The sequence below is a fragment of the Numenius arquata genome, chromosome 3 (assembly GCF_964106895.1).
Source record: "Numenius arquata chromosome 3, bNumArq3.hap1.1, whole genome shotgun sequence".
NCBI classification, from domain to species: domain Eukaryota; kingdom Metazoa; phylum Chordata; class Aves; order Charadriiformes; family Scolopacidae; genus Numenius; species Numenius arquata.
Window position 1 is genome coordinate 43160231 of NC_133578.1, and position 27746 is coordinate 43187976.

At 44.9% G+C, this 27746-nt stretch overlaps 1 protein-coding gene across 1 annotated transcript in view; it reads right to left on the reverse strand.

Annotated features, from left to right (window-relative positions):
• The window catches only part of HDAC4 (histone deacetylase 4), a 280629-nt gene that overhangs the window by 101831 nt on the left and 151052 nt on the right, over positions 1–27746 (reverse strand). The window contains exons 5-6 of the mRNA XM_074145465.1: positions 10430–10580; positions 4983–5103 (exon numbers count right to left, since the gene is read on the reverse strand). Of these exons, the coding sequence (XP_074001566.1) occupies positions 4983–5103; positions 10430–10580 (272 nt within the window). The remainder of the gene's footprint in view (positions 1–4982; positions 5104–10429; positions 10581–27746) is intronic.

Here is a 27746-nt window from a genome sequence, read left to right on the forward strand (position 1 = left end):
TTAATCATCACCTGAAATCAAAATGGAACCAAACTGAAAAATATCTGAATCCCTCCGGAAAACAGAAGTCACTTTCTCTGCCGGGATCAGCTCATGCCACAGGAAGGCAGCACAGAGAGATGTTTCATGGACGGGAAGCCCGGACGCGGCAAGCCAAGAGCCCTCAAATCCACCATGTCACACAACGACATTTTTTGCTCTTGCCTAAACAAGCAATAGACTTTTTCTTTTTTTTTTTTTTTTTAATCATGACTTAAGCTGCACAATCGTGTATATTGAAGCTATTTTCATCACTTTGTTAGAGAACGCGCAGGAACTCAAAGGGGCTGTTTAGATGCGCTTTGGGGTTGCTGAATGACAGATATTTAACTCTGCGAACGGGAATATATTCCACTGCCTGAGAACTGGGATCCACCACCCTCTGCTGCTTGGAGCACAATGCACTGCTCTGCATGCCCGCTCAGGAATTTCAGAGGTTGAAAAAGGCATGAAATTATATACTATATCGAGTTTTCAGGCATTCCTGAAAGTGCATACCTTCACATAACACATCCCCTGTTCTTTGAGCTCTGAGGTCCTTCAAAAACCCATGTGCACAGCAAAGCATCCACGATACTTCAAACGTATTCAGGCAACATAACCTGAATATCTATTCAAACATACGTATCTGTGCTAGAATGTTTTGTGTACAAAGACCGCAGACACCTATGTACATACATACATACATACATCCCAACACACAGCGAGACCTGGACAGGCTGGAGAGTTGGGCAGAGAGGAACCTGATGAACTTCAACCAGGGCAAGTGTAGGGTGCTGCACCTGGGGAGGAATAACCCCCTGCACCAGGACAGGTTGGGGGTGACCTGCTGGAGAGCAGCTCTGAGGAGAAAGACCTAGGAGTCCTGGTGGACAACAGGATGACCATGAGCCAACAATGTGCCCTGGTGGCCAAGAAGGCCAATGGCATCCTGGGGTGCATCAGGAAGAGTGACCAGCAGGTCGAGAGAGCTTATCCTCCCCCTCTGCTCTGCCCTGGTGAGGCCCCATCTGGAGCACTGGGTCCAGTTCTGGGCTCCCCAGTTCAAAAAGGACAGGGAACTGCTGCAGAGGGGACAGCAGAGGGCTACAAAGATGATAAGGGGCCTGGAGCATCTCTCTTATGAGGAGAGGCTGAGGGACTTGGGTCTTTTTAGTCTGGAGAAGAGAAGACTGAGGGGGGATCTGATCAATGCTTATAAATACTCAAAGGGAGGGTGTCAAGAGGATGAGGCCAGTCTGTTTTCAGTGGTGCCCAGTGACAGGACAAGAGGAAATGGGCACAAACTTGTACATAAGAAGTTCCACCTAAAGATGAGGAGGAACTTCTTTCCTTTGAAGGTGGCAGAGCCCTGGAAGAGGCTGCCCAGGGAGGTGGTGGAGTCTCCTTCTCTGGAGACATTCAAACCCGCCTGGACACGTTCCTGTGCGACCTGCTCTGGGTGGACCTGCTTTGGCAGGGGGTTGGACTAGATGATCTCCAGAGGTCCCTTCCACCCCCATAGCATTCTGTGATTCTGTGACTGGAATAATTTGGTGCATAATCATATCTCTCTACCCCCTTACCATGCAAATACTCAGTTAAACTCCCTTTCATGATTGCTACCACACTGAGTGGCTACTTCCCAAGTGCATTCTTTACAACTTCCAAGGGAAATAATAGCCCTGTTTGCTAAGCCCGACATGCTCTGTCTGTGCTCCTTCTAAGCCACCCTCGCTTATGTTAAGTATCCTGAAGAGCAAAACCTCCTGGGAGCAGGGCTGTCCAGCGGGTTCAGAATCCACAGGAGGGACAGTCTGACAATGAAATTTAAGAGAACTTCTTCTGTTGTAGCCTATCATCAACGTAATCTTAAAATTATAGTCCACAAAGCTATTTTAAACAATTACATACAGACTGGAGCCGTATATATTAAACAGAGTTTACAAAGTGGCTTGAACAGCATAGAGCTGAAGACAGAGCAAGACCTCTGTGAAAGCCTCCAAGACACATCACTGAGCATTACCAAATTCCTTTCTTTTGTTTAGTGGATCCTTTGGACTATGATTATATTCTGCAAAACCTCTAAAATTGCTCACCCTTTTCATCCCAAGGGTTGATCCGCACGTGTGCATGCGACCATGCCCTTTAACATCAGTGAGTAATTAGAGAAGATTCACTGAGTATAAACACTCAGTGCTGCACCAGCAACCGACAGCGTTCAAACAGATACAAGATACCGATGGCAAAAGCACTTGGGCATTTCAGTGGAGAAAGGGCCTGGGGAAGGACAGCTATTCCACATGTCAGTGGGACATATTTCATATCACTGCCATTCATGCAGAACTCTAGTGGTGTTCAAAACCCTTGGGAGATGTGTTTTTTCCGAGTAATGCTTTCAATTTTTTAAAAAAAAATAAATTCACTGACCTTAATAAGACCAAAGGAAGTGCTTAAAAGCAGGTGTGTCATTTAAATGACTCTTTCAGCAGCTGTTACCACTTAATTGACTTGCCTGCTAACTGTGGGAGCATCGAGTCTATCTACTGTAGGAGCATCGAGTCTATCTTCTGTAAGCCTCGTTTGCGCGTGTTAAAGTCAAACACCATCCAATTGAATCGCATTAGAAATACATGCTTACATAAATATCTCTATAACTGAACTGGTAACCTGTAAGATGCCATATAAATAAATACGTAATTAAAGATTTTCTCTTTTTTTTTTTTTAAATATTTTTAAAATAGAATGGAAACAAAAAATCTTCCACTTCTGCCTTAACAACTGAAGGGTGCATTTAAAAATCCTCCATTGGAAGATAAGACACCACAGTTGCACAGCCCTGCTGCCCATCTGCCCTCCTCGAAGGCTGAGCAGAACCAGCTCATGCCTTCCTGCAACTTATCACCGAGACAGACCCTCCAAAAGATCTGTGAGGCCTTGGAGGCCTTCTTCATGTTAGAAACCAAAACACTGATCCTCTCCCCACCACAAAACAGATGGAGGGATGAGGAGATGGCAAGCCTGTTAAATCCATAAGAAAAAGGATGGCCCCTTGTGCAACAGTTTGTATGTTTTCTCTACCTGTTGGCATCCCTGGAGCATCACAGAAGATATTTTGATTAACATATGTCACAATAAACCTAAACAATATATTGGTGCTCAGAAAGTTCTCAAAATCAGCTTATAACAAAGGGGGAAACATACCGAAACCTTAAAACGTGACTTGGCTAAATAACCTCCTGCGTTCCCCCTGGCCCTGTAACACATAGGGATATTACAGACCTTTGCTCTTCAAATTCATCTCTGAATGCTGGATTCTTGGTGAAATAGCAGTTAACTGAAAACTGTGCAAAACATAAGGAATTCAGATCCCTCCCAAATTTATTTTTCTCTTTTCTAAATTCACCGCTGATGGCAATTCTATGCCAGGTTTCTCTACAGCCAGAGGATCAAAAGTTTTGGAAGAAAGTACTTATTTACTATCCGTAATTCTAATTGACTTTATACCACTTTTGCATTAACAGGTATTTAACCAACTGGGAAAAAAAATTGAGAACTTAGTGGCTGTGAGAGATTTCAACTGCCTTTAATAAAATCCCCAAATTTCTTGATGAGTCTCAATTAAGAAGAGTGGAAAATCAGCTATCTAAGTTGATAAAAACTGATTCTAAAAAATCTAAAAAAATTCTAAAAAAGCAGTTATCTAAACTGATCTAAAACTCAGTTGTCTTGACTGAAATCCAGTTTCTCCTATTTCTTATACTATCCTTGATACTGACCTAGTGGGCCTTAAATATTATCTTTGCATAAACTAACAATATTTCACTACTTTACCCAGTGCCATAACCAGACAATTTTCAAGTCTCAGCTTAGATTTTTCAGAGATGTATTAAAACTGCTCAATCTCACCCTACTGGAATAATGTTTGCATTTTTCTGCCAACTATACTTGTACTGGCTTATGAGCCAGTAATGAGCCAGCTACGGCTGGGATCTCTTTCAAATTTAATTTCAGCTTAGTTTCTTGAATTTGGAAACACCTTCTGGCTATAACCTCATCATCCCTGTACACATGTTAATTTCTTAAGACTTGAAATACTGTCAGACACTCAGCTTGAACACAAATTTCACAAGGTATTCCCAAAATTATAATAGTGGAACTTTTCAAACAATCTCAAATTTTGGGATTTTCTTTTATACAACGAAGGTGTGAAGTTCTGGAACTGAAACGTGTGCCTTGTTAATAATGCCCTCGTTTATATTTGCTATTTGATGCATGTGAACTAATCAAAGAAGTCACTCTCTGTTTCCATGTCATTATAACATCAGCTTTTACCTTCTCCCCCACATGACACTTGGGTTTCCTTGAGACCAACAGCTGAAAATTTTCAGTTGAAACTGTAGATGTTGGGGCAATTGCAATTAGAAGTGCAGACAGGATGCACTTGATGCTTCCAGCAGTTTACAGAGAAGAGCCTTGTAAACAAAACTTCCAGCTTTGAAAGACGAAGACAAGCAGTAAGCATTAAAGGCTTTAAACGTAACCCTGGCACAATTATCCCGAGTTGCAATTTACTAATCTTAAAAAAATAATTTCCCCATTTTACTAAAGTTCAAGTTTTATTAACACCTGGCAGGACAAAACCCTGGGTGAAAAGCTACAGAACTTATAGAGGTTGGTCTTGATGGTAGAACTCACGAGTTTGAATAATCCTGAGTTAAAAATGACAGCAAAGATCTCTATTCACAAAAACACTGTGACCATCACAGAAGATATGCAAATTATTCACACTGAAACCCTCTGAAAAATGCATTTTGGTAACGTACAGCAAAGTCAACCCCTGGTTCTATCACTGCTCCGGTGCAATCAGTAAACATATCAAGTCTATTCCCCACATCTCCAGCAACTTTAAAAAGTAAAGGTGGCACCGGCTGAATCGTAGAGATAAGCCCAGCACCACTTACCCATACCAGAAGCGAGGATCGCTGGATATACAGTGGTTGAGATTCCGGTGTGCCAATGCCTTCTTCTTATTTAAGACAAATTCTTGTAATTTCATCTTTACTTCTGTGCTTGCCACGGCACCTGAAATGTCAGAAATAAAAAGGCTGTTTAATCAATTCACATACTTTAAAGAATTTAAACTTCTAAAGAGATTCAGAATTAAATCTTTGATTTCCAGTCCAAAAGAAAAAATTTTCTTTCAAAGAGAAAAGAACAAAGTATCTCCAGTAAGGAGCTCTCTTTTTTTTTTTCTCTTTTTTTTCTTTAGCTTTGCATATAATCACAACTTATGTTTGAAAACAGAGATTTAATCAGAGATTTATCATTTCACTATGAAAGATTTCTGAAGAGGATTTTTACACTTGAATAAAAGTACACTTAGAATTAGGTATTCCAGCTTTCTTTTAATCAAAGGTATTTAAGAAAAAGGGTTTTGTGTACACTCACGTTTTTAAATGTCACATCTGCAAGCAGAGGGGGAATGAGACGAATGTCTCATATGTAGATTTTGTCTTGGAAACTCTTGTAAATAGGGACCTTTGTTCAAAAGTATCTGTGTACAGTAAGACCTGCATAATATTCCAATTCATTTACAAGTGTGCAATCTATTTCTTCAAATAGAAAATCTAACATTTAAAGACGAAAGTTAGTGATTTTGTAGCACAGAGTTAAAATGTCAACTGTGTAATTTCTAGTCATTACTTCCTCCACAACAGAGACCAGTACATTTTACAGCAATGACGGATTAAAATTATCATTCAGTTGAGAGAACAGACCCACAGGCAGAGTTCCTGATGGAGTAATGCACAGAAAGTTTGGTAAGCAGAACATGTGGAAAATGATGGTTCATCTATACCGTGGCGTAAAACAAGAATTCCAAAGGAAAATATTTGGGCTACAAGAAGATGAAAAGGCCAGGAAAACTCTCTGCTCCACTGGGAATAAAAACTTAAAACATGACAGGGTGATCTTTTGTTTCCTGGATCCTACTCAACAATGACATTTGACAGACGGGGAAACCAGTTTTTGTACCTCTACACGATAAGAAAACTACACTATTTCTAGAGAGCACTGAAGACGTGATACTGTTCAACCACCAAAGCCGCACTGAAAAGCTTGAAAAGTCACTTCTTTGGAGCCCTGTGTTTCTCACTAGCTCTATAAATGCAGGTTCGGTGTGTACCCCAAAAGGAAGTTCAAGTGACAAGCTGGAAATGAATTCATACAAGTACAGCAAGCCACGTGGCTGGACCGAAATCGGTGACAAATTCGTGTCGAAAGACCTTCTCTCTCCAAAATGTGTCATCTTTTATCTATTAGCATCTTTAAAATAATCAAACATGGCTGTGTTCTGTAAGTTTTGGATAAATCTGGCATTATTTGGAAGACTTGAAGCTAAACATTTTTGGAGTTTGAGATTTACAAAAGTTCCCCAGGCATTTATTCCTTCTTAATACGAAGCCAAAAGGCCCCATATATGTTTAACAAGATAAAGATGTGTGGGCTTCCCCTTCCCTGGGCGATGCCAGAGCCACCGACCAAGCTGTCATGCAAGACCATTACTCAGCTCTTGACCTTTGAGTTGAAAGATCAGAAGGGAAAAACCCAAACAATGTAACTCCTCTTTAATATGCTATACTGGGTTATTTTGGACAGTCATACTGTTACAGGCAGAAGCACTGTACAATATCCAGTAAAGATGTCACAGAATCACACAGGGTTGGAAGGGGCCTCTGGAGATCATCTAGTCCAACCCCCTGCCAAAGCAGGTCCACCCAGAGCAGGTCCCACAGGAACGTGTCCAGGCGGGTTTGAATGTCTCCAGAGAAGGAGACTCCACCACCTCCCTGGGCAGCCTCTTCCAGGGCTCTGCCACTCTCACAGGAAAGAAGTTCCTCCTCATGTTTAGGTGGAGCCTCTTATGTACAGGTTTGTGCCCATTTCCTCTTGTCCTAACCCTGGGCACCACTGAAAACAGACTGGCCTCATCCTCTTGACACCCTCCCTTTGAGTATTTATAAGCATTGATCAGATCCCCCCTCAGCCTTCTCTTCTCCAGACTAAAAAGACCCAAGTCCCTCAGCCTCTCCTCATAAGAGAGATGCTCCAGGCCCCTCATCATCTTTGTGGCACTGAATGGGCACTGAATAGGTGATCCCTCTTCAGTACAAGAACCTGGAGGCATCAAAGAACACCAGCAGGGCCCGAGTCAAAAACAAAGAAGCTTCCTTCTTGAACTGGGGAGCCCAGAACTGGACCCAGTGCTCCAGATGGGGCCTCCCCAGGGCAGAGCAGAGGGGGAGGATGACCTCTCTCGACCTGCTGGTCACACTCTTCCTGATGCACCCCAGGATGCCATTGGCCTTCTTGGCCACAAGGGCACATTGTTGGCTCATGGTCATCCTGTTGTCCACCAGGACTTCCATGTCTTTCTCCTCAGAGCTGCTCTCCAGCAGGTCACCCCCAACCTGTACTGGTGCAGGGGGTTATTCCTCCCCAGGTGCAGCACCCTACCCTGTCAAAGAGGACTCCAAAGTCAGAAGGGGATAATCTGTCCTATACACGATAGTACAGACCATGCAGCGGTAATAGGACAAGAGCAGAAGTCAGACATCAAAAGCCCATATGTATGGAATAAGCATAGGCAGGAAGTAAGACACAGTCCCAATGGAAGTGAAAGGCATAGCAGAATAAAAGGAGGACAAAAGAGAAGAAATTGGAGAGCATGAGCTCAGGCAGCAGCCCTGGCTGGGGGAGCAGCTGTGCACGGTGGGGAAAACCAAGCTCTCAAGCACACTAGCTGGCCCTTTGGTTTCAGAGGGCTTGACTGCCTAAGAGGAGCAGGGAGCAAAGAGCAGATCAACTGATAAAGACTGCAAACAGGAGAGTCACAAGGAGCAAAGTACTACAGACAGGATGGCTCTAAAGAGCCAAAGGACTGAGCCAGGTTACTGCCGCACAGGCAAACCCTAGTTACAGAATCACATGGGGTTGGAAGGGGCCTCTGGAGATCATCTAGTCCAACCCCCTGCCAAAGCAGGTCCACCCAGAGCAGGTCCCACAGGAACGTGTCCAGGCGGGGTTTGAATGTCTCCAGAGAAGGAGACTCCACCACCTCCCTGGGCAGCCTCTTCCAGGGCTCTGCCACCCTCAAAGGAAAGAAGTTCCTCCTCATGTTCAGGTGGAACTTCTTCTATTCAAGTTTGCGCCCATTACATATTGTTACAGGATCCAATAGTACCTGGATATGGGATAAGGCAGGGGTAGTGGGGGGAGAATAAGGGAGGGCAGAAGCAGGACCAACCTCCAGCAGGAAGGAGGAGGCTGCACAACGCAAGAGCAGAGGAGTAGAACATATGGAAATAAACAGGAAAAAGACCCGCATGATAGTGTGGGCTGATCACAGCTGGCTACTTGTAGGAGAAAGTCCAAGACAAGCCATGTCCAAGGCTGCCCAAGCAGCAAGGGACTGAATGGTCCATGCCCACAAGGAGGAAGACAGACTACGCCTGTCTGTAAATGGAAACACCGATGCAAGGGGCTAGTTCCTGGTTCAATCCTGACAGTGGAAAGACAGGGCAACCAACTATCACTCCTTATCCTGCGCAAAAACCACCTTTCTTCCATATACATTTTCCTTCCTTTCGTGGAAGTCATGCTTTTGAACAAAAGCTTTATGAGAGCGGGTATCATAAGGTGCTCATGAGGAAAAGGTTAAGCCTCCTGAGATGAGAACACAAGGAGCTGGTATTTTGGTAATCCAAACCGATTTGTGATCTGCCTTCTAAAAGGTACAAAACAATATATTTTGGCTTACAGTGATGGAGGAAGAAGGGAGAATATACTCTACACCTATTACACACTCTTCATATTTCAGATCAGGACTAATTTAGATGTGTTGTGCTTAGCAAAATTTTCTCATGTGAGAAAAATAACTTAAGCATTCTTAAGAGCTGAGGTGCTATAATGATTGTACACTGTAGTACTTAAATAAAAGTAATTTAAAAATAAAACTGTAGCCATGGGAACAGGACCTTCAACTTAACATCCCCAAATTCTGGGTTTTTTTCTACACCTATGTGTTTCACCCAAAAGGTGCTTCGATAATTTTGCCATTCTACAGAGATTCAGGCATTTTTATTTACTTGCAAATTTCTTTAATGAGACTAGCCAGGTATCAGTTTTGCAGAGAGGTCTAGAAAGACATCGGTACAATATCAACAGCTGATGAGAACAGCAGGGTGAGGTGGAAATGCTTGTGGCTTTCACCCAGTTTGAACCGACTGCCTTTACTTCGGAAAATAGCACAAACCGGCCAGAGAACACCAGAAAGCATCACCCGTGGCAGCCAGCCGGGCAGCAAACCTGCGCTATCATCACCTTTACTCTCTCCCGAATGTTAAACTGCTTCTTTTAAATAGATTTGGATCCTTCGGTCTTTCTAGTATTTAAAATGAACAAAACCCAAAGCAAAACCACACAGACATGACGGACCTCTTACGAACTGGTTTGCGAAGATACCGATGTAGGTCTGTGCACGCCCTCACTGTGGCTGCAGCTTAAGCTCTGCCACTGCAAGGTGCACGTGAATGGAGGGGGGGATTCAACCTTCAGATATTTATTTTTTTTTTAACCTCCTAGACCCCAGTCCTCTCCTACTAGAAAAATTCTTCTTGGAGCTTTACGTTGTTCCTGGTCCCCAGACAGCATCCCATCTCCTGGTACTCTTCAGCCCTCTCCACTTCTTTTATCACAGGCTTTTTTATTTCATTTGAAATGAAGACTTAATGAGTTGATAGTACAACTTGGCGAGGTATTTTTCCTCCCATTCACTACTAAAAGAAAACCAAACAAGCAACCAAAGTGTTTTTGATAAGGGGATTTGTGAGGCCATAATCATTCTACTGAATCTCATGAAGTGCATAATGACATCAGGGAAAGCCAACCACAATCTGTAACCTCATGAAAGAAGTACTTTCTGAACGAAAACACTTTAAAGCTAAGAACTGAGAACTCGCCTACATCTTAAAAGAGTGAAATTAAGAAAAGTAAAAGAAAAAGAAATGCAGCGTGCATCTGGTGTATTTTATGGGCTTAATATTCTGACTCTATTGGGAATGCTGCCAAAAATACTTCAAAAACATGTTAAATCAAGTAAAGAGACGATACGCTTCCTTTTGAAAAACGCTGAAATGACATTTAGTAAGACAAAAATGAAGATAAAGCATAGAAATACGTTTCTCTCTCACCCTCAATACCTCCTAACAGTTTCCATAAGCTCCCCGTGCAGCTGAGCTCTGGCGAGAGGCTATCATGAACATTTCTCCAGCTTTATAAAGCCGCTTTAGGGCTCCCATTCATCTGCTCTACCTGTAATCACTAAAACAAGCAAGCTTTTGATACTTACTCTCTTTTCCTTTCTCTTTGTTTTTTAGCTGCTGAAGTTTCTGCTCTCGGTGCTGCTTCTCCAGCTCCTGCTCCTGTCGGTGTTGCTCCAACTTCCTCTGGTGCTCCAACAGCTCCTGCTGATGCTTCATTGCCAGCATCTCCTGTTGCTGCTGCGGTGAAGGGATGAGGGGAAAAAGAGCAAATTAACACCGTCAGATTTCTCAGAGCTAAACCAGAAGCTGCTATCAGATGACAATAATGTTGCTTAATTCATAGAAACGGGAAAAAACGGTGTTTTCTTCCTCTAGAGGCTCCTGCACCACAATCCACTTCCCGTAGCCCAGTTTCTAGGGCAGCAAAGCACTTACCCTAAGCCATAGGCACTGTGTGCTCCAGGCCTCAGGGCACAATCTGTCTACAGGCACAAGCATCCTATTCGGAAAGCACCTCATTTGAGAAAGTTGACAAAAAGCTTCTGCCCAGATAGCTGCTTCCCCGACCACTTTGTTGCTGCCAAAGAACGTGGCTGGGTCCCCGCTTCTGCTCCGTGAGCCCTCTGCTGCCACCGCTGCCCTGCCTGAGCCTGGTGCCCAGGTCCTGTGCTGAGCCAGCGCAAACTGCAACTCCAGGTAGACCTTCATTTTCTCTCCCTCGCCTGTTTTAAGTCAAGCGCCATTAGGACACCTTAATTGTGAATACTCACATGTTCGCCATGTACAAATCTTGAGATGAAGGAATATTGTTGAGCTCCCCAAGTGAGGCACTTGCAGCAAAATACACCATTATCAATGTGGATTTGGAAAGATCAGTTCCCTGGCGCATATGCTTTTTTGAATAAGCCTCAAATTATATGACTTTGTGCTTTGGTTTCTCCAAAAGTCCCACTCTCTGTCTCTATATATAGAAGAGTTCCCATGGACTGGGACAACTATATCTTTTTAACTTCATCAAATGCTGGTCCTTTCCCACATGCCATGCAAACCTCACACCCCAAGCTCAATGCAAAAGCACCAGCTGCCTTAGGGGCATGATCACCACCTGTTTCTGAGCCTAATTAAAAAAAGAATTGATTCATTATTAAAAAAGCCCCCAAAAATATCTCAAGGAAGAATCTACCCTGGACGCACATTCACAGGAAGATATGAGAGACAAGCTGCCTAACTAAGGTCAAGATTTGCAAAGCTTTCCTGAAATGGGATGTTCAAGACTTGAAGCACCAAAGGCTCCTGCCCTCATCCACTGTGGAAGTCCTCCCTTGGGTCTCCGCATCCCAGCACCTGGAAGATGTGCATGTACGTACCAACCTCCTGGGAAATTTGGGGTGGATCTTCCCAGCCCAGAGCCTCCTTTTTGAGTCCGGGGTGGGGTGGTGGTTCTGCCAGGGATCGGGGGCAACGGTTTAACCCGCCGGGCCCTGGGGCAGTACCTGTCAGTGCTCAGAGAACACCCTGCATCCTGACAGCCAGCCAGGAGCAAGCCAGGCTGTGGAAAAGCGGACGACAAATGACAAGTCTCAGCAGCTTGCAGCTTGGCTAGGTGTGAAAGGATCTCCATGGGGCTTGCAAAAGGTACCTTCCCCTGTTGCAGGGCTTCTCCTTTGAGTTCCACTAAAAATTGCTTTTTCTTAAAAAAAAAAAAAGCTAAAACTGAGATTTACCACCTCCCAACTTCATTTGCGTCCTTCTCCAGCAAGATACATGCTGAAGTGAACTTTTTGGGCTGCTCTGATTACCCTTGCAAACGCCCCTGAACACAGGAGCACGCCAGCTCCCCAGGACCCTGGTCGCCTTACGCACGCACCACAATCTTTACGTGTTGGCAGTTCATAAACTAGCAGATTGATTTTAAGCTGGCAGCCCTAACCTTCCAAACCTTTACTGCTCTGGCGACAGGTGAGACTTCTCACAAGCAAATAGCGATAGAACAAGAGAAAATGGCTTCAAGTTGCAACAGGGTAGGTTTAGGCTGGACATTAGGAAGAAGTTCTTCACAGTAAGAGTGGTCAGACACTGGAACAGGCTGCCCAGGGAGGTGGTTGTGTCACCATCCCTGGATGTGTTTAAGAGCCATTTAGATGTGGTGCTGGGGGATATGGTGTAGGGGAGAACTTTGTAGAGTAGGGTAGATGGTTGGACTCGATGATCCCAAGGGTCTTTTCCAACCTAGATGACTCTATGATTCTATGGTTCTCCAAGGCTGGACTTAATCATAGAATGGTTTGGGTTGGAAAGGACCTTAAAGAGCATCGAGTTCCAACCCCCTGCCCATGGCAGGGACACCTCCCACCAGACCAGGTTGCTCAAAGCCCCATCCAGCCTTGGTCTTTAATGGGCGGCTGAGCACCACCCACTGCTCCAGGTTCACCAAATCCAGTATGTGGAAAGGGATCAAGCCAAGCTATGGCTATTAAGACAGGGTACCTGCTCCCTTCCGAGAACATGTCTCACTCCATCCTTCTCCAAACCCTGACAGCATGTGTGTAAGCAAGACTCCACTCCCACCCCACATACACTGATATTTCCTTCTCCTTTTGCACATTTTTCTATTTATGCTTTTGACAATGTAATTTCTTATTTTAATTTGTGGTGTTGAACGTTTGTACTATCCAGTGTTTCAGCTGTGGATACGCTATATACAATACACATAAAATTATACAACTCCATACAAAGATGCAAGAGGTACTTTACAATCTGCCTGGCTATCTGCTGGAAAGTCTTGATGGAGGAGTCCCTGCTGCTGCCGATTCCAAGCAGGCAGACTGTTGTAAAACACCGAACCCCGGTTAGCAGAATTTACAGTGACTGCACCTATGTTTTCTTTCCTAATTCTATTGAATTTTATGTAAACAACAACATACCCAGACTCAAAAAACCTGCAAAAGTAAAAAGAAAAACAAAAAAACAACCCCAAAACAACAACAAAAAACCTAGAGAAAACTAGTTATTTTTGTTTTATAATTAAGCAGCAGCTTCCACTAACACATCTCCATTTGGAGAAAGAGTATCTTTTCAGACTTCCAACAAGTCCACCACATGGTGGGCTTTTATAACCTAGCCGTAGAAAGTATGCAAATGAACAATATTTAATGCACAATATGTTAAAACAGGTTTTGTTATTTTTATGAAATCAGGAGCCTTTTCTCTCCATCTGCAGTCTCCCAGGCTTTGCATGCTATGCTTCCTGCAATGGTTTACATACATTAGGATGCTTTAGAAGGAACTGTGCTTTCATTGACATCTGTAGTGAAATGTAAATGAAAAGACCAATTTGTATCTGGATGGCTTATAGAAGGTTCATTAGAGATGTATTGTTTCCACTGATTTTGACCCCAGTTTCCACAAAGCCTCTTCCTAATATAGTTTTCAAATCTTTTCAAAGTGGAAAAAATAAAAATGAAATAAGAAATAAATGAAGAAATCCCTCCAATCGTATCCATGAAAAGTGAAAAGAAATCACTTTGTTGGTGTTGGCTGTAGCCTCAGAAGACGACTAAAGAAAACCCATTGAGGTACTCTGTCTGAGCTGCAATGTCTTCTTACAGCAAAAGTATTTCTCCTCGCTCAGGGATGAAAACAAACCACACAGACAGTATTTGACAAGAAATGTTCGGTGCAGGCTCAGCCAAACGCAGGGGCACCGGTGATGCAGTGCCTTAATCAGGAGATACTGCCGCTCCAAAGACCTTGCTATAGGCAATCCCGCTTTGGCAGGGGAGTTGGACTAGATGATCTGTAGAAGGTCCCTTCCAACTCCAACAATTCCATGATTCCGTGATTCCGTGACCTCAGATCAGGACCTGGGGTGCTGGCCCGAGGTGAGGCTTGCATTGCTCCTCCTTGTCGCTACAATACCCACCTTGTTATAAAAGAGCCAATAACTATCACATTAAATCAGTTTTCTGCACAAAAAGACCCTTTTTAGCTTTAAAACTCACTTGATGCTAGACTGTGCCCCCATTTTATATTTTCGAGGGTTTAAAATTTAATTTTCTAATTTCAAAATGTTTTTTTTTTTGTGCTGATGCTTTGTGAAAAAAGACCCATAAGTAGCAAGAGAACCACTGACTAACAGGAAAGGCTGGAAATCTGACAACATACAAAAAGCTGTCCCATGCACAAAAAAACCCAAAACTTCAGAAAAATATGAGCTTCTGCTTCAGTTAAAGCAATTACTGAATTAAAATTAAAAAGCAATTATGACCTGGAGAGGCTGGAGAGTGACCTGGACAGGCTGGAGAGTTGGGCAGAGAGGAACCTGATGAACTTCAACCAGGGCAAGTGTAGGGTGCTGCACCTGGGGAGAAATAACCCCCTGCACCAGGACAGGTTGGGGCTGACCTGCTGGAGAGCAGCTCTGAGGAGAAAGACCTGGGAGTCCTGGCAGACAACAGGATGACCATGAGCCAACAATGTGCCCTTGTGGCCAATGAAGGCCAATGGCATCCTGGGGTGCATTAGGAAGAGTGTGACCAGCAGGTCGAGAGAGCTTATCCTCCCCCTCTACTCTGCCCTGGTGAGGCCCCATCTGGAGCACTGGGTCCAGTTCTGGGCTCCCCAGTTCAAGAAGGACAGGGAACTGCTGCAGAGGGCACAGCAAAGGGCTACAAAGATGATGAGGGGCCTGGAGCATCTCTCTTATGAGGAGAGGCTGAGGGACTTGGGTCTTTTTAGTCTGGAGAAGACAAGACTGAGGGGGGATCTGATCAATGCTTATAAATACTTAAAGGGAGGGTGTCAGGAGGATGGGGCCGGTCTTTTTTCAGTGGTGCCCAGTGACAGAACAAGAGGAAATGGGCACAAACTTGAATAGAAGAAGTTCCACCTAAAGATGAGGAGGAACTTCTTTCCTGTGAGGGTGGCAGAGCCCTGGAAGAGGCTGCCCAGGGAGGTGGTGGGGTGACCTGCTCTGGGTGGACCTGCTTTGGCAGGGGGTTGGACTAGATGATCTCCAGAGATCCCTTCCAACCCCATGTAAATCTGTGATTCTGTGATTGGTCCTACCCTGCTCCTACACTAAGCACTAAACTTCTTCAAAGGTAATACCCACACGTTGTCGTCTGACACTGAACCTTCCCTTGACTGTCACAGTGGAGAAAAAAAAAAAAGCATACCGATGTCTAAAGGCAAAATGTTTCAGGGCTGCATTTGAGTGGGACGCAAATATCTTCCACCCTCAGGTCTTTTGGCAAGTGCCCGAGTTTGGAATTCATAAGCGTCTCTTGAACTGCAATCCATGGCACACCAAGAGATACCTAGGTGCCTCTGATAAGGATTATTAATTACTGACTGACATCGCATTCACGTACCACATAATACATGACATCTCTTGTGCTGGCAAATGAATCAAGGCTGACTCCGCAACACCCCTGTGTTAACTGCGCGCTGCTGGAGCAGTGAGTTTTTACCCCCAACTGTAATGAAATTTAAATATTTGAGAAATACAAAGTGATACACCAAGGGAATCCCTTGCATTCAGACTAATTCAACTATTAATTTGAGAGGCACGCCGTGTGACAAACGTGCACACTGTATTAGGGAGCGTGGCTAGGATCATATGAATTAGGTGCTCTTGCCAAAATAAATATTTGTAAATATTTATAACTATGGGGATTCCTGCATATGTTTAATGTCACTGCTTCCACTATTTATGAAAACTGCACAAATGTTCAACTATACCTGTAGTTAGTGCTGCTGGTGCTCTCTTAGCATATCTGAATATTAATAAATGTAATAAGGAGAATGTAGAGCATTTCCAGGTAATTACCAACAGCCAGCTGGTCGTGAGGACTCAGCAGTGCACTGAATTTTGCCATCAGCTTCCCCAATTGTCTTCAGTTCTCAAGCGTGTCTACCTAGAACAGGGACTGACACCTTATCAGTAAGCACACTGACAACTTCCACTGCGTAAAGAAACCTCTTTTTTTAACAAAGTGGAGCTAAAATGGTTTCCTTTAGTCATTACAAGAGAAGTGGAAAGGTAGCGCTCTGAAATCTTCTGCCAGCCTCAGCCCAGAAGCCAGCCTGTGCCCCCCTGAGAAGCGCACGGTGCTGACAGCAAAGATCCCATTAACCAGAGAGAATGTGGACGTATTTCATGGAGACATAGAATCACAGAATCATTCAGGTTGGAAAAGACCCTTGGGAACATCGAGTCCAACCACCAACCCCACTCTACAAAGTTCTCCCCTACACCATATCCCCCAACACCACATCTAAATGACTCTTAAACACATCCAGGGATGGTGACTCAACCACCTCCCTGGGCAGCCTCTTCCAGTGTCCGACCTCTCGCATTAAGACTTGCATAGCCACTGCTTGAGTTGCTAGATGAGTAGCAAGAATGCAGATCCTTCCGGCACCTCAGTACCTTGCAGACACTACCTTATTCTTCCCCCAAAAGCCAGGCACTGCTCTCTGCCCACGCTCCTCTGCTTCTCCCTTCCCATACAACTGTGCTTTTAAAGGTGCTTCTGTCATTTAGTTCACACGCCATGGTAAAACTGATTAAAATCTGCAAAGCAGGAGAGGTTTTGAAGCTTAGACTATGGCTTCTAGGTTTTTATAATATATATTTTGAATAGCTTAACGCAATTAGTGGAAGACGGCATAAAACTATCTGTACCCGGACAGCTCACCCTTACTCATGCAGACAATCACACATGCAAAACGGGGTGAACAACAGCTGGCATACTTATTGCCGACAAACGTCTCCTGTAATCCAAAACAACTTAGTGTTGTGTCCGACTCCTAACCTGCATCTCACTCTACGCCTGAGATCACCTACTGAAGGTGCTTCAGCATGGTGGGACACCACCCAAAGCACTTCTTCTGCTCCTCGTGTCTGTAGTGATTCCGACTTCTACCCAGCACAAGGCAGCTAGGTTAAGAAGAAACACCGATGAAAAGGCAGCCTGATCCTCCACCTGTGGGTCAGTGTTCCACCTCGCACGTACACGTGGTTTCCATCTCAGACCAAGGTCCAGCCTGTCATAAGATTGCAGCCTGAGGACTTCTTCCAGGCAAGCTCAGAGACTGTACAACAACCTGCCACCCTCGAACAAGAGCTTGGCCTCTGCTGGAGGTGACAGCTTCAAAGAAGTTGTAAGGATACGCAAGTCAAATACTAGCTTCAAACTAGTCTTGCCAGACAAGACCAAAAATAAACCCCAAGCAGATCTTTTCAGCACCCCCTGAACCTGTGCTGAGTTAAGGGATGGCTCAGTAAGCGCTTTCGGAAGCTTCACCTCATTGTTCTCTCACCTGGCAGGCAGCGGGGCGGGGGTTCTGGTGCAAATAGTGTTTTTAAGACAAACCATCTGCCACCTGCTTTGGCAAAATTTTACAGTTTTGGGGGTGTGTGTGTGTGTTAAATCAGGTATTTAAAAGGAACTGGAGCTAAAAATAAAGGAAAATTGTAGCTGATTATCAAGAAAGAACTCACCAAGACACATACGCATCAAATCACCCCCTGAAAAATCATTAGCATGTGGGTGTAAGCAAAGCACGGGTTTTGACAGATTTCTGGGAGAACTGCTGTATTGGGTTATTTTAGAGCGATCTCAGCACTGGCCATTCCTTTGGCTGGACTCTCTGCCTCATGTTCTTCCCATCCTGTTTACTGAAGTCTCAGGCCGTGGCTCCAGTTTCAGGATTTGCTCTCTTGGCTCCATCACGGTGTGTTTTCATTCCGGGCGGTACGGCAGATACCTCCTGGAGCACTAGAGGCTCGTCAGAATCAATCAGTTGTACTGGCAGACGGGGGTGGGGGTGGAGGGGGAAAAGTGGTTTTCAGCAGAAGCCAAGACACAAAAACCTGAAAGCACAGCTCAGAAGAACGAATGTCTGTCATCTCTTTTCTTGGACACATCAGCAGCTGAACGTATATTCGACGTGCCCCCTTCCAGCCCTCCAGCAGGCTGACAGCAAGCTGTCCGGTGCCAGAAGCTCCCATGGCCAGCATCCCTTCGCGGTGCAGGGGAACAATCCTTCCCAGCTGACAGCTTCCCAGGCGAGAGACTGATCTTGGTTAGACACGTCCTACTGAGAATGTCTGGTGTTCGAAGTTTATGAGGTTCAAATGCCTCCAGGAAAGGGAACGCTGGTTCTGTTCCCTGATCGCCAGCTCTAGGTGAAAAGATCCCACGTTATTAGTTTGGCAGCTTATATATGCATATGTAATTTTGTATCCCCCTTTCCTTTCCAGGCCATTACTCCTCATCTCCCCTAAAAGGCTGAAAGCTTGCACAGCAGCCCCAATCCCTCTAAGCCCAGAATATCTGCAAAGGGATAGCGCTAGGAATGCTTTTGTATGTGCCTTTTGTCCCCTGACTGCCACTCCAGTCTAGTTTTTACCCTTTCTCCAGAAGCAGAGCATCTGAGAGCCTTTCTAGAAAGCAGCGAGTTTGATTTGTGGTATCCAGCATCCAGTTCAGATCCTTCTCCCGTTTTCCCCTCTAAAGGTGAGGAAAACACCTCGCGTTTGCCTCTGCTGTGCTTTACATGGTTGTTATCGAAGGGGAGGACAAATCCGTACACCTTGCACCAGGAGCAGGGAACATCCATCCGACCATGGATGGCAATAAGGAATCTCTGTAAGTCAAAGAACCACACAAATTGTCCTGAAAGGAAGGAACCCCAGACGTTTAATGCTAAATAAGATTTTATCATGCTGTAAGTGATCAGGCTGCAGTCCTCGGAGAAGCAGTTATGTCCTCCATGAACCGTTTCAGGGTGGAGGGAGCAGAGAAGCTGGAGTGGGAACGTCATGCTAAAATCAGTATCAGGAATGGAGATATAGGACAAAGAGATCCTGTAACGGGAGAAACTGGAGAAGTCATCACTGGGTTTTGGTCATTTCAAAGAAGGAAATACGAATAAAGCAAAGGAGGAGCGTGGCTGTATCCACTGATCCACCATTCCCAATCCCCTGTGTGAGGGAAGAGTGACCAAACCAGAAAGCTGGCAGGGACAGGAGAGCTCACCGCACTGCTCCTGCCAGGCTTCTCAAAAAAAAAAAAAAAAAAAACGGGGAAAAAAGGCACTGAGGACAGAATAGCACTGCTGGCAGCGTGGCTGCTGACACACGGTATCAACTGCCATTCACGTGTGATTTCGGGTTCAGCTCCATTTGCCAGAGGGTGGGCACAGCGGTGAAGCAGACTCCAAAGTGCTGCTCTTCCCCTGCCCGGAGGCAGTAACAGCCCCGGCACCCGTGGTGCCTGCAGGAAGGCTGCATGCTAAAAACTGAGTGTCCAACATCATCCGATGCTCGTGCAAGCACAGCAGAAGCACCCTTTTTAAAGGTAACATGCCAGCAGCGTAAATGCAAGATTTATCGTTTTTACACACCACCACTAGTTAAATCGGAAACTTAAACGTAAGAGATTAATCCGATAACATTGTTTGTACTGTGCGTATATGAGTGAAGTTATTCACAACATGATTTAAGTTTTAAATGTAACTTCATTCTCCCATACAATAGCTGAATTTTGTTAAGACACCATATGCAGCAGCATAGTTTATGAATGCAACAAGTTTATGAATGTTAATTTATCAGCAATGGCACACATTAACAGGGCAATATTCCTGGTATAACAGTAGGATTCCCCTGGGTATTTCTTTACCCATGCCCTGGATTCTCTGTGTGTTCCCTTTCACTACTTCCAATTTATTTTAATTAGTTCAAAAATAAGATAAAATTGATGTTGAAAAGTCAGAGGTATTAACGGCAAAATATTCCTTTTTCTCCTGTTTATTTTTAAATTCCAAATTAAATAGAGGCCATAAGGCTTTTAGCGTTAAAGAAAAATAAATCATTGTGCCCCACACACATTTTAATGGGAGACAAACTCATGCCATAGAGGATGAAAGAACAGAAATTTGATCACTTCAAAAGCTGTTTGGACTCCACAGAGAAAGTGAGCATGTACCACGGAAGAAAAGATCCTGTCTCTCTTTGTCACCCAGTGAACTCTGCCACTTCTGCTGTTTATCTCAGACATTCAGCCTTCAGAATACCCAAAAGTCAGCTCAATGTAAACCCAACTTCAGCAGATTAATTAACAAGAAAATGCAGTGGGCAAATGTCTCTTCTTTGGCCTCACTACAGGAACATGGAGCAGCTGAGCTCAGGGGGCAACAGGCTTTTCATCTCCCACCGCTGACGGGTCAGAAATTCTCCATATTCTGCTGGAAAGCTGTGAGCCCCAAAGCAAAGGCACCTGAGTAATGGTGCAAGGAGGACAAGGCTGGTTGTTACCAGCAGATTCCATCGACACTGGTACAGGGATTCACAGGATGAAAGGCACCGCATCCGCTGACTGCAGTGAGATCTGTGACATCGCTTTTGACTGAGGGGTTTGCATCTCAAACACCGGTTTGTGCATCTCAGACCTCGGCAAATCTGGAGTTTTCATTCTGCTTGCTCCTTCCATCCCACTAACTGTGGCCCATCTCAGAAGAAGTCAAAAGGAAACATGCAGCTTTTACCAGTTTTAAAGTAGGTCTGAAGCACCCCAGCTTCAGTCCAGAAACCACCACTGCTGGGTTGGAAGATGCCCAAGTTAACCCAGTCTGCTGCACGACAACTTCTTCAACCAAGAGATGGGGCTTACAGGTGTCCAAGCTGCTATACGAATTTGTTGACATTCCCCACCCCTCTGTGTGCAGATTTGTCCTCATTGTTCTTAGAAAAGGTCTTGAAGTTGAGCATGAGGAAAGCCACCCCCCAGCCTTCAAAGAGAGCAAACGCTCTGATCTTGTGAAAGCTTTCCCCGGGGTTACTTCCATCAGAAGTTAAGTTCTGCAGGATCCAGGTCTAAGTCTTGGAGTCAGCTCTGTGTACCAGAAAATCGAGGCAAGGTCACTGAAAAAGAACAAGAAGCCACCTAGAAATAGCAAGAGAGAATGGAACAATGCATTCAAGTAGTAACAAGGCACAAAACGTTCCGTCTGGTTTTTTTTACCACCAACTGTAGGCAGCTGCAGTTTCCTAAAGTGAACAATCCTACCATGGCAGAGTACACACAGGAGGAGACACCTGGTATCTCCGGGCTTTTTAAATCTCTCTTGGAAACGATGCAGGCTGTGAGGAAGAGGTGCTCTGCAGAAGACAGGCACAAAAGGGAGCAGAGGGAGTCCCTGCGCGCTGGCTGCTGCAAGAAGGACGGAGCAGACAGGCTCAGCAATGGGAGTCGGGGTACGGGGAGGTAAAATGGAAGTTTGTCCCTCTGAGAGACCAACGTAAGGAGCAGGACACAGGGGGAAGGGGCATGCTTTGCAGGAACCAAGGCGCCACCTTCAGTGTCCCCAGCCCAGGGGCAGAGGGAAGGTGCCACCCCAGCACAGCTGCAAGAGAGAAGCAGATGACACCAACCCCACCAATAGATTTGAAACAAGCCCATTTTTTCCTGTGATGTAAGAATCAACACAGAGAGGCCACCAAACAGAGGCTGGAGGCGCTACCAGGGCTACATTGAAAGCAGCCGCACTAGAAGACGACGTGATGTGTGCCCAGTGAGCTATTCTGCCGGCAAACCCCCCACTCCAATGGCACCAACATGACACCCATAAAGTCTAGAGATCCTTGGAAGAAAATTACATTTTCTTCACAGCATTGCAAAATCTGTCCATAAGATTCCCCAAAAGGCTTTTACTCTCCAAAACAAAAATAAGGAATGGTCAGAGAGTTTCACCCCACGTCTCCGAACAAGGGGCTGACACCTCAGATGTTACCACCTCTCCATCAGTGCTCAGAAGCTACACTGATGAAAAGAAATAGTCATTTTAAACCAGCAAAAGCTAACAAAACCTTCTCCTCAGGCTTTATCTGAATGTTGCTATCTATCTATATATAAAGCCAATGTCTGAAAACATTCCACGTATTTTTATTTATTGGCATGAAGCCATTAAGCAGCATAGCATGCTGTTAAACGCAGGAAATCTATGCTATCCCTCTGCTACCGATGCACACAAATGCTCTTTCCTCAGATGATGGGAAAACCAGGAATCAACATTGCATGGCAGAATTAACATCTTTGCATGCCTCCAGATTAGGATTTCAGGTCCATGAGGAGCTGTGAGGCTCAGCCGCTTGCCTGTGTTGCCATCCCATCAACACTAGGATTTCTCTGGTGTCTGCTGTCGTGTGCTAACACTGACGTGCGTCAGCATTCTGAATAAGTTTCCGGCTTTAGCTATAAAACAGCCGGAGCTGGGAAGATCCCTGCTCTGAGCTCGGGCAGTGCAGGGACAAAGAGATCAACCGCTTTACCCACCGCATCCTTCACTTCTTGGCTGAGCGTTCACCGCCCCAGGTGCCCCTCACCCTCTCCAAGCGTGAATCCAGCCCCTCTTCAATCATCTCGCTCCGGTCCTTAACCAGAAGGCAAATGGAAAAGCTTTTGGTAACTTCCAGCTGATCTTGGCTGGGAATGAGTGACTCACAAAGGAAAAAATTCACTGCTGATTCCTTCACAATCAAAGGTCAAGCAAAGCTCACACTGGGACCTGCAGAGAGGCTTTCCACCGTCTGACCGGCAACAGCCCGGGCGCCAGGATCCTTATTCCATCCTTGTTTTTGTTTAAGGCAGGCAGATTTGAAGGCCATAAATATTGTTACACATCTGGCGAGGCACGCCTGGATGGAAAATCCGTCTTGCTGAAGGTAAGAGGCTACAGGAGAGAGGAGCCGTCGCCTCTGTCTCCAGCCAGCCCACAGCAGCCTCCAGCGCCCATCGGCTCCGACTGCCTCTCCCGCGCCGCTTCCCCATGTCAGGCCTCGGCAAACTGCAAAGCTGCACTGTAGTTGTGAAAGACAGTTTTCTCTATTTCCATATGGTGTGAAGTCTTCGTAAGACTTCGCTTATTTTCCCTAAGCAAGTCAGGGTTTTCTCATTATTCCCTGCGTGCAATGATCCCGCTCCCTCCATGCTCCGAACTCTAACCGTCTCCATTATACTTTCCTTCCACAAATATTATTTCACTCGTAGCCCGGCTCTTCAAATTATACAATCTCCTGGAATTTGCCACCTTTATCTGGAGGCCATTTCTTCCAAAATACATAGTCTATAAAGCAAAGAACTGCTTGGTGGAAACAAGGGAAGGGATCGCACACGCAGGCAGAAGGACTTGCGACCATCCTGTCATCTTCTCCTCTTGCGCTAGGGTCAGACAATTAAAACTGGGCTGCTGGAATAAAACCAAGTTCTGGAAAATGCCCAAACTCCAGATTTCAATAGGAAAGAGTTATCTACTTGAATAGAAAAACAAGACAGACAAGCCAGCATTTTTCAAGGAAATTAAATTTGCTCAAGAAGAACTTGAGGTGTTTCTTATAGCAGTGCTTTGCTTGGGGAGTGGGAGGGAGAGATACTCCCCCCTCTTAATTCACATCAAGTCAGAACAGTTCCTCGATTCACACCGACACTACAGTAATAAAAGAAAGAAAACAAACGGGTTAACGTTTAAAATGAGTAAGCTCTTTAAAATCTTCGTAGCGCTGCTTGCTGTAACTTAGCAATCGCTGGCTGTGCATACGTCCGTCCAAAACACTGAAAAGCTGCTTAAGAAATACATCAAAACTATTTTTTTACTTTTAGTAGTAGATGCCCCGCAACTGAACTTCTTTTGACAAAACTATTCAACGCCTCTAAGTAGAAGAGTGCAAAAATACTTAAACCTGAATGTCTTGACAGAAGAGGGATCCAATGCAATGTCTGCTCTGCGCACGTAACCATACACAGACGTGGGTCTGCTATATCCAAAATACCCTTACAATCCAGGAATTACAAGCAAAAGGATTTAGAAACAGGCGTAAGACCGGGTAAAGCACAGGAACTGCCGCTCAAGTACACAAACAGATGAACATACAAATGTTTTGCACGGCAAGATTAAAATGGTGGATACTAGGCTGTAATGAGAAAAGCCAAATTAATTGCTTCTAGCTAGCGGTAGATACGCAAAACAGAGTAAGTTTAGAGCTTTGATGTTTGCATTTTTAATTTTTGGTTTCTTTCATTATATTTTGAGGTTGTTCTGATGCTGAAAATTCTAGCCAAACTGCAGGAGCCCCGAATTTTTGGAAAGGAAGTAGGCTTGCAAGATGCATAATCACTTTGCAATAGCTGCTGAAAGCTTCCTTTCTGAATCAAAAAACCCCAATATCAGGGAAAACACCAAAGAAGTCTGAGAATCCAACCTGGTGCAGCAGTAAGGCACGCTGCGAGCTCACTCTAGTCATTACATATAATCCTAATCAACAGAAATGTGGGTAGGTTGAGGTTCCCAAGCCTTTTTTTACCCAAAGTGAGACTTCATCTCCACCTGAGAATAAACTTGAGAATAAAAGCTTGTAGAAGCAATGGACTCGTGACACCTTCATTACGATACCGTGAACTCAGGCTACAAAACACTTTCAGGTGAAGAATCTCCCAACTACATTGCTCACTCTAAAAGATTTCTGCATATCGAAAAGTTCACTTTGGAGACAGGAGTCCGATGAAATTCTTAATCTCGTCAGCGATGCCATAAGCCAATCATCAAATCAAGCTAACTTATTCCGGGCTCCCAAAGAGAGTGTCAAGAATTCGCTGTTTCCTTCGTGTATTTAGTTTAAAGATTCAGAGTTTGAGTAAACAGAAAAGACGACGGACCGCATCCCCGCTCTTGCTACTCCCCACGCTGGGGATACGCTGAACAGTAGCACGTCCGCTTGGACCTTTCACGCAACAGCCGAGTTTACGGCTGCGCACCCCCTGCCTTGGCATTAAAAGACGAGGAGAGAAGCAGTAAGAAACATTTCCTTGATCCAATGTCCCTGGCAAGAGCAAAGCCCTCCCTTGCACGCTTGGAGCTGCATGGTGTGCACACATGCACGTGTCCACACGGGACATGTCCGACACACCCTGAGCAGCTGATTTTTAGAAAACGCCTGAATTCCTCCAAAAAAGAGCACTGCATCTTCATTTAAGACGGTCTCTATACCAAATCTCCCGGTTCAAACCCTAGCGCTTCACTTACACAGAATAAAAGTTTTTCATTTGCTTTAATATCCCCCCCTGCTTTTTTTCGTAAGCCATAAAGGAGCTGAGCAGCTCGACGTTCAAAGTACAAGGTTGTAAATTTTGGTTCTCTGGTCAAAATAACAGCTTCCCTGCAGCCTCTACAGCCGCTGCGCTTCGCACAGTTGCCAGTTTCTGAAAGTTGGTTTAATCTAAGAGTCACCAAAATGTGGGCGGACTTACGAACACAAAAGCAAGAAGTATGTTTTCATAAAGAAAATGCATCATAATTACACACTGGTACGCGGGTTTGGGTTTACTTTGTGTTTGAGATATCACGGGGTTTATTTCAATAATGTGCTGTTTTATTTTTAAAGCAATTCTAGTCACAATGACCCACGACTATTGGAGATCACCTCGCAGGTCATCCTTCTTCATAAAGGATTATAGCACTCCCATTTTAAGTTTTTCATCTAGCTAAGCTTATATATTAGAGGAAGAACTTCATTACCTAGCCGTCTAGATACACTGTGCTAACTGGCTTCTCAAAAAATTAGATCTCGACTTCCTTTTAACGCAGTCTTTTACCAGAATCAGTCATAGATTTAACATAAATGAAAGCTAGTATGATCCTACCATCAGTGCTTTGAGCTTGTTCATTAAATCTGAACGACCCTTTCTTATTTTTTAATAGGCACATATCTAAAGGCAAATGCAATTACAAGGAAATAATGGAAATATTTGTCACAGAAATTTCCCATCGCTTCCTCCGGAATGCACGATGTGAACCGCAGACGTTGTAATAGTTCTTGTGCTATTCGTGCATGAATAGATACATACAGAACCGCATGTATAGATACACAACCACATACACACACACATACACGTATGCATACATACGAGTACATATATAAATGTATTTACACGCATGCACCTCCCCACACCTTTGTCCTGAAGGGAACAGAGGACTCACTAGGGACACAGGCATTTGCTGTTAATCGTCTTCAAACAGCAACTGTTCTTACAAACCCACGCTCATAGCTGTGTTTGAAAAGTCTGTAAATAATACGCCATTAACTTTTAATCCTATCTTCCCCACTCTGACATGTATTTTGTATTAAAATGAAAGTTATATAAGGTTGAATTGAGCTTGCTTTTTAATATTACATTAGCGCTATTTACCATGCGCAGTGCTCATTCCCCTTTGAAAAGACGGCATATTAGTAATTCTGAAAGCTTATGTTGCCATAGCAATAGTCTATCGCTGTGAAATATTTATATAATGTCTGATGTTTTCACTATGCAACAACCATGTTCTAAACTGTACTTCCTACTCACCCTGCGCCTTGCGCTTCCTCTCCATCCCCTGCAGCAGAGCAGCGCAAAGACCCAGCGGAGCCCGACCTGCAGCGCACAACCCGCAAACAACCTCACGGTGTCCAAACCTACCCGCGTCCACTCAACCGGCATCTCCTATTCCTCCAGAGACACCGAGCTCCAAAGGTTTGCTTTACACCTCGTGCTGCCAGCATACGTCCAGCGAGCGGTTACATGCCATTCATAGATTCATAGATTGGTCCAGGCCGGAAGGGACCTCCAAAGGTCATCTAGTCCGACCTCCCCGCAGTCAGCAGGGACACCCCCAACTAGACCAGGTTGCCCAGGGCCTCGTCGAGCTTCACCTTGAATATCTCAAGGGAAGGGGCCTCAACCACCTCCCTGGGCAACCTGTTCCAGTGTTCCACCACCCTCATGGTAAAGAACTTTTTCCTAATATCCAACCTAAATCTCCCCTTCTCCAACTTAAAACCATTGCCCCTCATCCTGTCACTGCAGGCCTTTGTAAACAGACCCTCCCCAGCCTTCCTGTAGGCCCCCCTCAGGTACTGGAAGGCCGCTATGAGGTCTCCCCGGAGCCTCCTTTTCTCCAAGCTAAACAACCCCAGCTCCCTCAGTCTGTCCTCATAGGAGAGGTGCTCCAGCCCTCTGATCATTTTGGTGGCCCTCCTCTGGACCCGCTCCATCAGGTCCATGTCCTTTCCATATTGAGGGCTCCAGACCTGCAGACAGTACTCCAGGTGAGGTCTCACCAGAGCAAAGTGGCAGAATCACCTCTCTGGATCTGCTGGCAACACTTCTTTTGATGCAGCCCAGGATGTGATTGGCCTTCTGGGCTGTGAGAGCACATTGCCTGCTCATGTCCAGCTTCTCGTCCATCAGCACCCCCAAGTCCCTTTCCTCAGGGCTGCTTTCTAATACCTCATCCCCCAGTCTGTATTTATACTGAGGATTGTTTCTTCCCAGGTGCAGAATCCTGCACTTGCTTTTGTTGAACCTC